The following is a 15,833-nucleotide window of genomic DNA, read 5'->3' as shown; positions in this document are numbered from 1 at the left end:
TGCTTATTTAGTACCCCATGACTATCATGAAGTGTTGTATCTTATGATTCATGATGAATTTATTTTTATGATATGATCATGAGTTATCACTTATAACTTTTATGTACACTGAGAGCTTATGCAAGACAAATTTCTTGTGTGTCCAATCACACTAGGCCAATAAAGAATTCTATTCTATTCTATTCTATTCTATTCTATTCTATTCTATTCTATTCTAAATGCTTGCATTTTTGATGAGGGTCCCATCCAGAGAAATTGCACACTATCAGGACGATGGAAGGATTACAGATTTGAGTGGTGTTATCAGGTTTTAATTGTTTCTATATTCATTTCTTTATCATATGTAAGCTATCCAAAGTCACCTTAGTCAATTTAAAATTGTGGTGTACAAATTTAATATAAATAAATAGATGCTAATTTGTTTAGTAGATTTGTATAGCCGTTGATCTTACATCCATGACTCTGGGCTGCTCACAGTATTCAAAATAATTCTTAAAATATATATATATTTTAATTTAAGTGTCATGGCAGCTGGAAAAACAACACAAACAAAAATGATATTCCTTGTGTCTTTTTGTACAGGTGTTTCTTGCATGCCTGAACATGCCTTATGCAAGAAGCTGGCAAAAGGACAGATATAGGACAAGTGCTGACATGATCACTGTGTTCCAATATTTGAGGGGGTCCACCTATTTTCCAAAGCACCTGAACAAGAAGCATTGGATGTAACCTTATCAAGGAGAGAAGCAACCTAGAACTAAGGAGAAATTTCCTGACAGGGAGAAGTTGTGAGTGCTCCATCACTGGAGGCTTTTAAGAAGAGATTGGACAGCCATCTGTCTGGATGACATAGGGTCTCCTGCTTGAGCCACAGGGTTGGACTAGAAGACCTCCAAGGCCCCTTCCAACTCTGTTACCGTGCAGTGGTGGGATTCAAAATGTTTTACTACCAGTTCTGTGGTCATGGCTTGGTGGGCATGGCATGGCATGGTGGGTGTGGCTTGGTGGGCGTGGCAGGGGAAGGATACTGCAAAATCCCCCTTCCCTCCCCACCCCACTGACCTGCTTTCCAGCTCCGTTCTCCTGTGCAAGGCAACCAAAGAAGACCCAGCCAATCAGCTGGGACTCAACGGGAGGCAGAGAAGAGATGGGGGTGGGGCCAGTCAGAGTATTTGCCAGTTCTCTGAACTACTCAAAATTTCCACTACCGGTTCTCCAGAACTGGTCATAAGCTGCTGAATACCACCTCTTATACCATGTGATTGTATGTCTATCATGTGAGGCTGGAACATTACTGGCTATTTAACTAGCTGACCAGCTTTGGGGAATATATAAGAAGCAACATGAGTCAGTATATGGTCTGGGCAGGTTTGGAAGCCATGTCTGTGGATTTACACTGCAGAAAATTCATTTCAAATCCTTCACAGCTATTATACTCTATAGGTGATGATATCTAACAGGGCTTCACAGTGGATAACCCTGAGTACCAGACGAGGACTATGAACGCTTGGCTGAAGAACCCTGAGAGTTGAAGTCCACATAACTTCAATTTGCCAAGATTGGCCCTAAGGATCCCAAAAAGTCATCACCACATGGACATAAGTCCTTCCAAAAAGAGATTTTAGTAAAAGGAAACTGTCGATAATGGAATTGCCCTTTATTCATTTTTTTTCTTTGTTTTTCTATGTTGTGTTTGTTCATTTATTTTAATTGTATATTCAATAAAGCTTGCTTTTTTAAAAAAAGAGAGATTTTATACCATCCCTACAGAATTACAGAGGGTAGGACATCTAAGCTGACCAAGCTGAAAGCCAAAAAGAAAAAAAGAAAAAGTGAACATAAGTAAGATGATTAAAAACTACCAGATCTGGGCTACAAATATCTGGATGCCCACTAGATCAGGGGTCACCAACCTTTTGGAGCTCAGGGATCAACAAACTCATAATTTTAAATCCCACGGACCAGAGACCCCGGGAAAATCCCCAAAAGAGTCTGCAGGAAAATTCCCCACCCCATTTTCCTATTGATTGATAATTCTTTATTTGGGATCGTAGGATACCGTCTCCAGCTCCACTCTCAGGGCGGTGGAGAGAGAGAGAGAGACAGAGAGAGACAGAGAGAGAGAGAGAGAGAGAGAGAGACTTTTGGCTTCATGCAAGGAAAGCAGCAGAAGCCGCAGAAGTCTTTCTTTCTCTCCCCCAAACTCCACCAGGGAATGAGTCTTTGCCGGCAGAGCCTCTTGGAGCAGGAGGCCTTACAGAGTCCCAAAGATTCTTTTCTGACGGAGTTTGGAGGAGAGAAAGAAAGTCTTCTGCTGCTTTCTTTGCATGCAGCCAAAAGCAGAAGAAGAAAGAAGCGGAAAGAAGCAGCCCGGTGGCCAGGTGAGGCACATGTGGCGAATGGGGCAAGTTCCCCCCTCTGCTCTTTCCCCCCCTCCCCTTACTACCTCATGTTATTCACAATGCAAACGACACAAGCCTTGTGTTCCCACGGGCCATGTGGGCAGTGCAGCCTTGTGTTCCTGCACAGCCTGGATTAATTGCTTTGAGAGTGACATTTCTCTGTGGACCACCAACATTTTCTAACAGACCACCAGTGGCGACCACTGCACTAGATAATAGCATAAAGAAAAATCCTTACCCAGAGCTCGGATTGGGTTGCTTTTCTTTTTTTTTGTCTTGCAATCCTCCAGTTAAAAATTCTCCATTGACGTATTTTCACCAAAGCTGCATGGTTAAAAATACCAGGATATGATATATATATATATATATTTCAGCGACTATGGTAAAAAAAAAAAACGCACGAGTGCAACCAAAAAAAAAAAAAGTGAGACAGAAAAAAAAATGACAATTTAATCAATCAGCCTCTATTCCTTCAGGGGGGGAAATACTTAAAATAACCTATAAACTTTAGAAGCTTCCATCACTCTGAAATAAGCCTGCAGCACCAATGTTTATTAAAGTGACAAGCGCAGTGTATTCACTTTAGAAATTGCAAAGCCGTTGGGGTTGAATTCTGGATTGTCCTCAGTCTTAAGGTCAAAACATATCCACTTTTTTTCCCCAACTTAGGATCCCTCCCCGGAAAGATGGCTAGGAATTAAAATAGTCTCAGACTGAAACAAATTGTCATTCCCCGCTCCCCCCTCTTTTAATATGTCTTGGGATTATTACTTGCGCAATATCCTTGAACGACCTGAACGCTTCCAGATTGTCTGAAACAAAACTGAAAGAAAGAAGGGGAATTTAGACTCTTAAATTCGAAAAGGAACCCTCGACAAAAAGAGGGAGAAAAAGGAAGAAGGAAGCAAAGGAGCAAAAGAAAATAAACAAAGGCCATTTATCCAGGCAGGGGTCATTCCTTCATCTAGAGGATGACTGTGCTTTTTATCGTGTTCAACTCTGGACAACTAACAATAATGAAAACCATAACTATACAAAAACCAAAATTCAAGCAAACGTAACTGCAAAGCTATTGTTATTACAATATGGTTAAGATCCACAAACCTACTAAAATCCTATCAACATATTGCCAGCCTTCAGAAATAGACCAGATAGGAAACAGGACCAGGTGAGCTCATTCTATTTTACTGTAAAGCTGCCTTAACGCAATCTTGCAAGTCTGAAAGTGCAAATCTCCTGCTGTCTCTTTTAACAGCCTGAGAAGTTCTTCTGAATTTCCTTCTCTGTCTGTGATACAGGGCTAGGCTGTCTCTTAATCTGATCTATCCCTAGGTTACCATCACGTCTCCCTGCTTCCCAAGGTCAGTCGCTCCACACACACACCATTATATCACCCTTCATCTCAACCCAACACCTGAAAAAATATCCAAACATTTCAATCGTTTTTGGAACAGAGTTTGGGGCCATTTAAAACTCGGTGAGGGGTGGTATAGGGCACCATTGTTTTTTTCATCTCCATGCCAGAATTGGCTTGCTATCAGGATTCCAGGTACCACTCTAATCATGAGCCTTGAGCCAAACTTCAAAAAACAAACATCCAAATTTTGATCGCCTGACTGTGGGGAGGCCAGAAAGGTCTCAACGATGAAAAACGGGCATAAGCCACATTTTGCAGTGCCGCTGTAACTTTCAAATGAACTGTTGTAAATCGAGGAATACTTGTCTTTGTTTTTTTTTCAATTTTTCTTCATCTGGCATTTATGACGTTCCGTGTGCAGCTCATAAAGATGTGTTGGAAGAAATATCCTTCTGCGTTCAGTTCCAAGTGGGGGGAAAAAAGACACCGGAAACACGGAGGCTGTTTGGAAAGATGGTTTAATGGTGGTCAGGATCCCATGCCTTGGAGCTCCAAAGTGAAAAGGACGATCACATACTTCAAGATGTTGGGTGAAGGAGAAGAAGGAGCAAGATGCAATCTTTCCAGGTGAGACGGGTAGAGACCTTTGTTATGTAGAATACTCTGGCCCAGGCCTTAACGGCCCACCCATTAACAAAGATGGGGGTGAGCCTCTGCCTCTCTGAGATTCTACTTCCCTTTTAGGGGAAATATTCTGCCTTTTTAATGTTTCCTAGGATATTTCATTTTTCTAGGAGAGGGGTGGGTGCTAACTCCCTACAGATGGATATGAATTGGTCATCATTTGGATACACCTGAGTGTGCTCCATATGTGCCAGTTGTGACTCTCATTCTTGCAAACTTTTTTTTTTTTTTTGAATCCCCTTTCTCCAATCAGGAAGATTTTTAATTTCGTCACTCTGCATTTACATTGCTTTTTTTATTTTATTTTGAAAAGGTCTCAGTCGCCTTTGACTTCCAAGGGAAAGAAAGTAAGGGCATGAGCCAGGAGGGAGGCATCAGAGGGGACCACTGAGCATGCGCGGGCCATCGCGCATGCTTAGTCGCCACCACCGCCACAAAAGTGGCGAATTCACGACGAGGGACCCGCGGCCCGGTGAGCGACAGAAACCCGTAAAAGGCGCTGCGCTTTGAGGAGGAGAATTTCGGCTCTGCCTCGCCATGGCTCGGGACGTGAAGAGCAAACTATCCAAGAACCTTCTCCGCATGAAGGTAAGAATCGTCTGAAGGTTTTCGCTCGTGCGAGCGGAGGCGAAAGCCTTCGGAAAAGGGAGGGGGGCCACCGCGACTCTTTCCGAACCGTTCTCGGCGGCAAACGAAGGCAAACCCGATTGGCTTCGGCTGGCGACGAACGTGGGAAGAGCCGCCAATTGGAGCCGAGAGGCGTGGCGCCGAATGCGGCCGAAGAGTTTCGGATGTGGGCGGGGCAGGGAAACCGAGGAGCCTCGTAGGCGTCGCAGACGATTCGAAAGGAGCCGAGGCGCTTCGGGCTGAACGCGTGGCGAAGTCCTTCGCCTTCTGCGCATGCTCAGGTCTAGAAATGATGTTTTTAAAAAATCTTTTAAGGATTTAAATTGGATTCTCGGCAAAAATAATGCTTGTAGGAAAAGAATGTTTCCACCCCAAATCAGCTTCTGCTCGCCTGGATTTCTTAAGGGTGCAAGGAAAGTACTCTGTGCATGATTGCAAGCCTGCAATACTCTCATAGTTTTGCAAGAAAGGGGGACATTTTTAACATTTAATTTTTCAATGTTGCATTTAATTATTTATTATGAACATTTTATTTTTTGCAGCCTCAAATGAATGCAACGGGGTGGACGCACCACTTTAAGCCAGCGTTTCTCAACTTTGGGCTCTTTAAGATGTGTGGACTTCCAACTCCCAGAATTCCCCAGGCAGCTTTGCTGGCTAGGGAATTCTGGGAGTTGAAGTCCACTAATCTTAAAAGTGTCCAAAGTTGCCAAAAAAAAAAAAAAAAAACCACCCTGCTTTAAGCATTGCAGATTGCTTTTTAAGAAGTTTACAGCCCTTTTGAAGGGTTTTACTTTGCAAGTTTGTCGTTTCTCCCAAAGTAGTTGGAGACTTTGCTAAATTGGATCTGCTGTTGGTTTAGGCCAAAATTTTTGCTGGGAGGGAAAAACCCCACGATTTCTCTGTGTCTTTGGAAGTCTCTTTCACGCTTTCTGCTTTTTCCATTTGCTTCTTATTTATTTGTTTGCGTAGTACATGCACGGGCCCCCTGCAATTTGCAAGAAGGACTCTTGGTGACTTCCAGTTCAAAAAAGCATGAAATTACATAGCCGGGCCAGCGAAGAAGAGACTAAAACTGTTTGAAAAGGAATTAAAATGATGCACATAGCGAGGAGCAATAATCACAGAGATCCAAGGTGCAGTTTAAAAATTTTTAAAGTAGAAATTAGCAGTTCGAGGGGTTAAAAAATAAGAGGATTAGAATGGATTTTTTCTTTTTTTTTTCCACTTTCCTGTTTGGCTTACCTTTAATTTATTATATATTTGCACTTCAGCCTTCATTCTAGTATAATAAGTATAACTTTCTCTTTGTTTTTGCTTTTTATCTGTTTACCTAATAGAAAAAGAAGCATGAAAACAAGGAATTTAAAAGGCAATATAATTTAAATAATGTAGTAACACTTTCTAAGGGTTTAGGCACCAGGCTGGGCACCAGGAGATGGTGATTTCTAACACACTGCCTTAGGCACAAAAGCTGATTGGGTGATTTCGGGCCAATGACCAGGAGATGGAGAGTTCTAATCCCATTTTAGGCATGGAAACCGATTGGGTGATTTGGGGCCAGTCACCATCTCTCAGCCTAACCCATGCAAGGTTGTTGTTGTGAAAAATAGGAAGAAGAAGGTGTGTTAGATACGTTTGCCCCCCTTATTTGTAAAAATAAGAAAGGTGGGATACAAATAAATAAGATAATGCAATAGCTGAAATAGCAATACTAGAAGTACCACTAACTAACCCACACAAACCTCATTCAGGTGTTTTACATTATCCTTGGGTTCATCCCATGAGCCGGCCCTATTCTCGGTACTGTTGTAGCTTCTTAAGCAAACTCTTGGATGTCAAGGACTTTCGCTCTTCTCCAACTTACCAATGCAGCCATGTTGCTATTGGGGGTGCGCTATTGAGTGGGGTGTGTTTATAAAACCCCAACCTGGCTGTTGTCCTTGGATATGTGAATTCAGTGTCGAGTTCAAAGCCGGATTAATCTTGGTTCAGTGCCTAATGAACTCTACTCCTGTTCTATAATGGAACACATTATTCAGCCCAAGACAGGGCTGTGATGGATGATGGCTCCGTTGGCTTTTTTTTTCTTTTTCTTTCAGGAAAAGAACATCTGAGCAGGATTGCTATTAATTTTTAAAAATATAAATACTCGTCAAATATTTATAACTCAATATCGCCGGCCCTTCATGGTTTGTTTGCTTCAAGTTGATGTCAAAACCATTCCCTTTTTTTATCTCCGCCTTTAAGGCTGCCATTAAGTTGCAGGGTAGTATTATACTTTTATTCGTTGAAGTATAGTTCATTATTGTTGTTGTTAGGAAAAAACAAAGGCCAAGCGGGATTTAAGAAAAACAAAAATAAACCCCACCATTTATTTATTTTGCTTTCCCATCTCAAGTAGTCCCTGAGAGGTTACTTACTTGACGGAGATCTGACAGGTGATTTAAAACAGGTTTTCTGTAATATGATCCACAGGTTTGACAAAAGGTTGAGTGGCTTGAGTGCTCAGAATTAGCCCTCTCGGAGGGATTTGTTCAGGATTGCAGCCCTAATCCCTTTTCCATGGAAGGGTTGTAGTTCGCTGGCAACCGGTGTAGACGGCAGCAGAGTTGGACAGGGAGGATGAAAGGGAACCAGTCAGGAGTCTGGAGAGGACTCGGACGAGGGCCCTGAGTCCGATGCAGGGATGGGGCCAGGACCATCTGGGAGTGGGGTGCTGCCTTAGGAGCCTTTGGAGTCCAGCAGCAGCGAGGCAGAGGACCCAGGGGAGCCTGTTCCCAGTGCGTGTATGCACAGAGCTGCTAGAAGGCGAGAGCAGCTGAAGCAGAAGGGGTGACTCGGGAGTAAGGCTGGGAGGTGATTGCCCCTCCCATAAGGGATAAAAGCGATAAAAGGGATAAAAGTCAGACCTCAATGACAAAATCTTTGCAGGAAGCAAAGTAGTTTGATAGATTCCGAATCCTCTTTGAAGTTGGTTTTTTTTCTGGTACTTCGGTTGGTTTCTGTTATAATTGGGTACTTCTGTTTTTGGCAGCGTTCCACAGCACTGAAAGGTGTGTGCTTATCTTGGGGAACTGTTTAAGATAAGATCTGGCTGGGAATGAAAGTAATTCCCAGCGTTGCAATAAAAGAGGTTTTGCTTTTAAAACAAGTTTGTGTTTAAATACGTTTGACGAAGCCTGGGTCAGAACAGGAAGTGAATTTCCTTCTGTCGGATCAAGGGATCTTCTGGATAGCTCAGATCAATGAGTAAACTCCAAGCTGAGCCTGGAAACATGGAAAGCTGATGGCAGAAAAAGACCTAGGACAGGCAGACTCAGGACATATCATGGTCCATTTAGTGACCGTTCAAAGTGACGCTGAAAAAAAGAGACTCATGACCGTTTTCCACCCTTACGCACCATTGCAGCATCCCTGTGGTCATGTGTTCAAAATCCAGACACTTGACAACTGGTTGAATATTTATGACGGTTGCAGTGTCCCAGGGTCACATGATCTCCTTTTGCGACCTTCTGACAAGCAAAGCTAATGGGGAACCCATATTCATTTAGGAACTGCGTTACTAACCTAACAACTGCAGTGATCCATTAACTGTGGCAAGAAAAACTGTATAATAGAACCATGAGAAGAGAGGAGAGTGGTGTAGCGTGGATTTGAAGAGAGGAGAACCATGGGAATAGAGGAGAGGAGAAGAGAACTATGAGAATAGAATACAGGGGAGAGGAGAGGAGAGGAGAGGAGAGGAGAGAAGAGAAGAGAAGAGAAGAGAAGAGAAGAGAAGAGAAGAGAAGAGAAGAGAAGAGAAGAGAATTCTTTATTGGCCAAGTATAATCAGACACACAAGAAATTTGTCTCTGGTGCACAAACTCACGGTGCACATCCAAACAGCCAGTCCCAGGTCATAGGTCATAAACCGTAGTTGCAATCATTAATCAGAAGCTTCAAACAACTGATAAATCATAAGAAATTGGCTAGGGCAGCAGGAGCGCCTGCCTGTCTGTTTTTCAAATCCAGCCGGTATGCAAATGATATGAAAATGAACCCAGTAGCCTTCTGCTCCGTGCCGGCTCCTTCCTCCCGCGGCTGATTTCTCGCCGGCGGCTCCCTTCCCTGCAAATGGCACCTTGTGTCAAAAGTCAGAGGCCGTCGCGGCGCAGAGCTGCGGTTTGCAACACACCTGGATGGGAGGAGCGTTCACTGGAGCAGTCTTTCCTTTTCCACAGCTTGCTAGGCTGTCTCTTCCTTGCCCCAGATTAAGCTCCCTCCTGGAAACACAAATAAATCATCATTTGTTTTTATCTTTTTCTTTTTCTCGCTCTTAATCCTTTGCCTAGCAGCTGTTCAAATCGGGAGCGACATAGCTTTATTGCAAGGTGTTTTTGCGTGCTTAAATCTTATTCAGGTGATTATAGCCACTGTTAACGGTTATAATAACCGTGCTTCGCTACAAAACTATGTGGTCGGGCTTAGTTTTTGAGGAGATAAATAACAGGGGGGGTGGGGGGAATTGTGTCTCTGCCTACCAGCAACCATTAGTATTCATCTGGCTAGGGTCCTGTCAGTGTGTGAGAGAGTTGAGGGCTGTTTGGAAACTGAAGCAGTATTTGCTGTGTGAGAGCTGAAACTCCTCTCTGCTTGTGTTTTGCATTTGGAACAGATTTCTTTCCAGGTGGGGAGGGGGAGTAAAACTCCTTAGCATCAGTTAATAATAATAATATAGGAAATCCCAATGCTCAGATGGTCATTTCGAAAAATCCTTTCTTGGTGACTGTTTGTAAGTCTTAAGTTTGTAAGCTAAGCTCCCACAAAGTCGCTTGATGGTAAGACGGGCAGCGTGCAAATTTAATAAATGATTTTTTTAAAAAAAAAAACCGAGGTGCCTTGAAAATCTTGTCTTTCAGTTCATGCAAAGGGGCTTGGATTCAGAGACCAAGAAGCAACTTGAAGAAGAGGAGAAGAAAATAATCAGCGAAGAACATTGGTTTCTGGATCGACCGGAACTGAAAGAAAAAGAGTAAGTTGGCTGCCTTTTAGTCTTTGCAGGTGTGAAAGGAGATGAGAAGATAAAAAGCAGAATGAACAGAATAACAGCATTGGAAGGGACCTTAGAGGTCTTCTAGTCCAGCGCCCTGATCAAGGAGATCCCCCCAACTATTACAGACAAACGGCTGTCCAGTCTCTTCTTAAAAGCCTCCACAACTTCAAAACAAAACCAAAAACAAGCGCTGCCTTCTCCAGTTGAAAATCAATCTGGAGTGGGTTTTTATATATATATATATATGTTTCCTGCCAAGAGACTGGCTAACCTCAACTTGCTTGTTCGATCCTTTTTTTAAAGCAATGATTTCTTCACAGGAGCCTCATCATAGAGGAAAGAAGTTTCGCGATGTGTGAAGATCTTTTGTATGGCAGAATGTCCTTCAAAGGGTTCAATCCTGAAGTCGAGGTATTTTTATTCTTTTTTGGGCCCGTAGCGTTCATTCATCCTCTTGGGGATCTGGCTTGCTAAGGCGGTTCAAGATGAGTGAAATCCCTGATCCAGTTTGTACCATATTGAAATAACTGGATGGATGGATGGATGGATGGATGGATGGATGGATGGATGGATGGATGGATGGTAGGTAGATACATTCATACATACAATGGATGGGTGGATGGATGAATGAATGGATGATAGATACATTGGAGGGAGGGATATATTCTTACATACAATGGATGGATGGAGGGAGGGATGGTAGATACATTCATACATACAATGGATGGGTGGATGGATGAATGAATGGATGATAGATACATTGGAGGGAGGGATATATTCTTACAATGGATGGATGGATGGATGGAGGATGGAGATACATTCATACATACAATGGATGGGTGGATGGATGATAGATACATTGGAGGGAGGGATATATTCTTACAATGGATGGATGGATGGATGGAGGGATGGTAGATACATTCATACATACAATGGATGGGTGGATGGATGATAGATACATTGGAGGGAGGGATATATTCTTACATACAATGGATGGATGGATGAATGAATGGATGATAGATACATTGGAGGGAGGGATATATTCTTACATACAATGGATGGATGGAGGGAGGGATGGTAGATACATTCATACATACAATGGATGGGTGGATGGATGAATGGATGGATGATAGATACATTGGAGGGAGGGATATATTCTTACATACAATGGATGGATGGATGGGTGGATGGATACATTCATACATAAAGTGGGTAGGTGAATTGATGATAGGAGGGGTGATATATATACAGTATGATGATTGGATGGACGGATGGATGGATGTTAGATACATTCATACAATGGATGGGCGGGGTGGATGAATGGATGATAGATACATACATTTGAGGGTGGGAGAGATGATAGATATATAGGATGGATGGATGGTGGATGGATGGATACATTCATACATAAAATGGATGGGTGAATGGATGATAGGAGGGATGATGTATATATGTATATATATATATATGATGGATGGATCAATAGATTGAATGGATGGATAGATTGGATGGGTGATTGTTACTTTTGGTTCTGATGAATTCACTACGTATAAAAGCAAGAGAGCATTCATGAGTAGCTCAAAAGCACCTTCTCCAGACCAGTTGCATTCACACAGCATGCTTAACCTGGTTCCTGAATTAACCATTTTCTGAGTTTGGGCTCCACATGAAATATTTGAAGCCCCGATCTGTTTAGATTTTAACCAGAGAGTTGAATTACAGCAATACCTCTGGATAGCGACTCTTAGTGTCTTACCTTCTGCCATCAATTGACTGGTTAACAAATAGAATATGATAAGAAACTTTTAATTTCTGCTTCATCTGTGGAAAAGAAAAATCTCAAGAGCTGTTTTCATCTTGATCCGTCAAGATTAACATATTTTTAACGATGCCAGAAATAACATTTTCGTGGCATTCTTTTTGGGGTACGAGCATCTGTGGACCGGAGAGACTTTGTGGGCTATAAGCCACAAAGAAAGATGCTACAATTGAGCAGTTAGCCATAATAATATTCTCCGAGGGTCAGTGTGATATCAAACTTGGCCCTGGGGTCTTTCAGCTGGAAAGAAAATATTGAGGGACTTAAATGTTTGCTTTGCTTGTCTATTCATCTCCCTCATTCTTGCCAAATCGGTCTCCTTGACTTTTTTTTTTCTTTTCAAGCGACGTAATACCTAAAGTGATATTCCAGGGTTGTTGTTGTTTTTTTTTTTGATTTTCAGAAGTTAATGGTCCAGATGAACTCGAGGCACAAGACAGAAGACACTGGGGAGGAAATGAATGCGAAGGAAGCTGATGTATCGGATGAGGAAATGGCTAGAAGGTACATCTTCCCCATTATAACAGAAATAACATTGTTGAGAGGTGGTGTGTGGTTTTTTTTTCCTGCCTCTTCCCTTCCCCCCTCCAATTTAAAATGAAAGTTCTCCCAAATGACCAGGCTTTTGATGTTCGAAACACTTGTTTTGCAAGAGAGTATTTTATAACAGAAATAAGCTCTTGACCTGATGAGTTCCTTTAAAAAAACAACCCCAAATAAAAATGCTTTGCTTGCTTTCTCCAGGTTACCTCAGTCAGACATCAACCCCTAGTACTTTCTTTCTTCTTTCTTTCTTTCTTTCTTTCTTTCTTTCTTTCTTTCTTTCTTTCTTTCCTTTCCTTTCCTTTCCTTTCCTTTCCTTTCCTTTCCTTTCCTTTCCTTTCCTTTCCCTTTCTTTCTTTCTTTCTTTCTTTCTTTCTTTCTTTCTTTCTTTCTTTCTTTCTTTCTTTCTTTCTTTCTTTCTTTTATTGGATTCACAGCCAACAAAAACATTAGAGGAATATTTATAGGAGTACGTAGAGAAATCATTTCAAAATCTTTTTTAACGCATTTGGCTCTGAGGGGGACTGTAAAACAGGAGGCTGCAGCCGGAGGCTGGAAGAAAGATTTTAAATTAAAAGCTGGATATCTTCAGCGGGAAATAGAGAGCCGGCTTGTTGTAATGGTTAAGGTGTTGGTCTAACTGGGAGACTGTGAGTTCTAGTCTTGTCTTACCATGAAAACCAGTCTCTCGGAGACGGTGAGTTCTAATCCAACCTTAAGATGGGAAGCCAGCTAGGTAATTTTGGTCCAGTCTCCCCGCTCCCTCTCAACCCAACCTACCTCACAGGGCTGTTGTGAGCCCTCATCTGAAAAATGTTTGCAGAAATTATCCATCCAAATTTGGCGGAAAATTGTAAGGTTATTACACCATGCCTTGGTTTAAACATAAATATCTGGGGATGTTTGAGTTGGAGGAGGAGGAGGAGAAGAAGAGGAGGTTAGGTTGAGCTACATTTTGATAAGAACTTCTTTGCAAGGTTGATTTCATCTCCATTTGGCTGTTCATTGTGGGAGGAAACTCTCTTATCTCTTGAAGGAGCTGAAATTTTTCCTCTTTTCTCCTTGTTACTCCGGCTCCTGTTTTCATAAACCTCCATTTCCGCTGTGTAAATTTTCAAAAATATGTTAAGGGCAAAAGAGTAGACGTTTGTAAAAGTTGAAGAATGGATGGGACAGTCAAAAGGCTTGGAGAGGTTGACATGGAAAACACAACTTCATCTTCCCTCTCTGTCATTAGAGTAAAAAATGAAAATGAGAAACAAACAAGCAAGCAAAAGAAATCCGAACATTGAAATCTCTGTATTTTGAGGAGAATTTTTGCTTTAAAAGAGCATCTTAAAAGCTTCTTTTGTGATCTTCTCAAGGGCTACAACCCTGTTTGAACATTTCTCTCACATTTGCAATGATTGTTCACAGGTATGAAACGTTAGTGGGAACCATTGGGAAGAAATTCCTGAAGAAAAGAGACCGCCACGTTTTGCAAGATCCGACGGAGGTGGAAAGCGAGGAGAGGAGGCCCAGCAAAGTGAAAAAAGAATTTTTAAAACCCCAGGATTAATGTCGGATATTGGGTGCGTTCCTGCAAGGGACAGAAAGTTAGAATGGCATTTATTTTTTTTGTAAATAGCTGACTCTCCGGGAAGGGACTGGCCCTTTCTTTTTTTTCCCCCAGTACCTAATGGATGTTATACATCCTCTCTTCCCCCATGCACGAACTTTTGAGGAGCACAAAAAAAAAGATGTAAGTGGAAACCGGTAAACAGTAGGGAAATTGTTCCTTTTTTAAAGAAACAGAATTCAAGGCTCGGTTTTATCTGCTTCGTCTTGGAAAGTGCATTCCTAAGGGACGTGCGTTTTTAATTTCTGAAGATGTTCTCCAGGTGCCTTAGCATTATTTTTGTTAAGGAAAACATGGCTTCCCAAAAGAAGAAGAAGAAGGTAAAAGCAAGAAAGGAAATGCACCTTTTTGCTGTAGCCTCTTTTTTTTTATTTTTTATTTGGAAAAAAAATCCTTTATTAGTTCTTCTATCTAATGTATCAGCCAAACCGGCCTATTATCACTTAGAAATAAACAATAATTATGTTCCACTGCAGGCGGAGTTTGTGGGGTTTTGTGTCTCCCGAATGGAAGAAGATTCGCTATACAAAATCAGAAAGAGAGATTATTCCCACAGTACGGCTAGTGTTCGACTTATGACCGCAATTGAGCTCAGCAACATTTCTGTTGCTAAGCTTGACAGTGGCTAAGGGAGTTGCACACCACATTTTACGGCCTTCCTTGCCACAACTGCGAAGCAAATCCCTGCAGTTGTTAAGTGAACCATGCCGTGGTTAAGCGAAGCTGGCTTCTCCTGTTGGCTTTGCTTGCCAGAAGCTAGGAAGGCAAGAAATGGTCATCACAAGGGACCAGTGCAAGGGACATAAATACTTGCCAACACCTGAATCTTGATCACATGACCGTGGCGAGGCTGCAGTGGTTGTAAGTGTGAAAACCGGTCACAAGTCGCATTTTTCAGTGTCATTGTAACATCGAACCGTCATTAAACGCATCTGGGCTAACTTGTAGTCTTGCAATCATATTATTACATACTAGGTTAGAAGAGAGAACCTCTATGAAGGGCTGTATGGTTTTCACCCATATTGTCCTCAGATCTCTTGGGATGACAGGTTCCAGCCCCATCCAGTTCCCAGAGTTGCTGTCCTCCTCCTCTTCCTCTCCTCCTCCACCTCTTCCTCATTCCTCTCTTCCTCTTCTCATCTCCTTCTCATCTTTCTCTCCTCCTTTTCCTCCTCTTCCTCCTCCTCTCCTTATCCCCTTCCCCTCCTCTTCCTCTTTCTCTCCTTTTCCTCCTCCTCCTCTTCCTGTCTTCCGCCTCTCCTCCTTTTCCTCCTGTTTCTCTCCTCCTCCTCTCCTCCTTTTCCTCCCTCTTCCTCCTCTCTTTTTCCTTGTTCCTCTTCCTCTCCTTTTCCTCCTCCTCCTCTTCCTCTCCTTCTTCCTCCTCTTCCCTCTCCTCCTCTTCCTCTCCTCCTTTTCCTCCTCCTCCTCTTTGCCCTCTTCTTTTTCCTCCCCTCCTCTTTCTCCTCCCCTCCCCTCCTCTTCCTTCTCCCGCCCCCTCCTCCTCCAACTCAAACATCCCCAGATATTTATGTTTCAGTCCTATGAAAGTTTATGAAGTGATGATTTCTTTCTTTGAATTCACAAGCTGCTCAAACGCAACGGACTCTTCCAGCGATGCTCTTCTGTATTATTTATACAAACGAAGCCAAATGGGTCTCCTTGTCATGCTTGATCCTTAGCGTTCGTTGCAGAAACTGGATTTTTAAGATCCAGTTTCCATGGAGGTGGATTCCAGCTCAACCATG

General features: G+C 42.4%; 1 protein-coding gene across 3 annotated transcripts; it reads left to right on the top strand.

Moving 5' to 3' along the window:
• The first annotated feature begins 4,845 nt into the window (after positions 1-4,845).
• On the top strand, positions 4,846-15,029 carry MPHOSPH6 (M-phase phosphoprotein 6). 3 transcript variants are annotated; one of them, XM_087940714.1, is made up of 6 exons: positions 4,846-5,031; positions 9,975-10,087; positions 10,429-10,519; positions 12,331-12,431; positions 13,887-14,041; positions 14,565-15,029. In XM_087940714.1, the coding sequence occupies exons 1-5, from the start codon at positions 4,981-4,983 to the stop codon at positions 14,026-14,028; spliced, it is 498 nt and encodes a 165-aa protein (XP_087796840.1). In that variant the 5' UTR covers positions 4,846-4,980; the 3' UTR covers positions 14,029-14,041; positions 14,565-15,029. The 3 variants fall into 3 exon arrangements, with proteins under 3 accessions (XP_087796840.1, XP_026569807.1, XP_087796841.1); XM_026714022.2 differs by lacking the exon at positions 14,565-15,029 and having other exon boundaries at positions 13,887-14,564; XM_087940715.1 differs by lacking the exons at positions 4,846-5,031; positions 14,565-15,029 and adding an exon at positions 5,053-5,351 and having other exon boundaries at positions 13,887-14,564.
• The last annotated feature ends 804 nt before the right edge of the window (positions 15,030-15,833 follow it).

The sequence above is a fragment of the Pseudonaja textilis genome, chromosome 11 (assembly GCF_049901715.1).
Source record: "Pseudonaja textilis isolate UNSWEBS1 chromosome 11, rPseTex1.2, whole genome shotgun sequence".
NCBI lineage: Eukaryota > Metazoa > Chordata > Lepidosauria > Squamata > Elapidae > Pseudonaja > Pseudonaja textilis.
The sequence above is the reverse complement of the archived record's forward strand: the minus strand, read 5'-3'. Positions and strand labels throughout refer to the sequence as shown.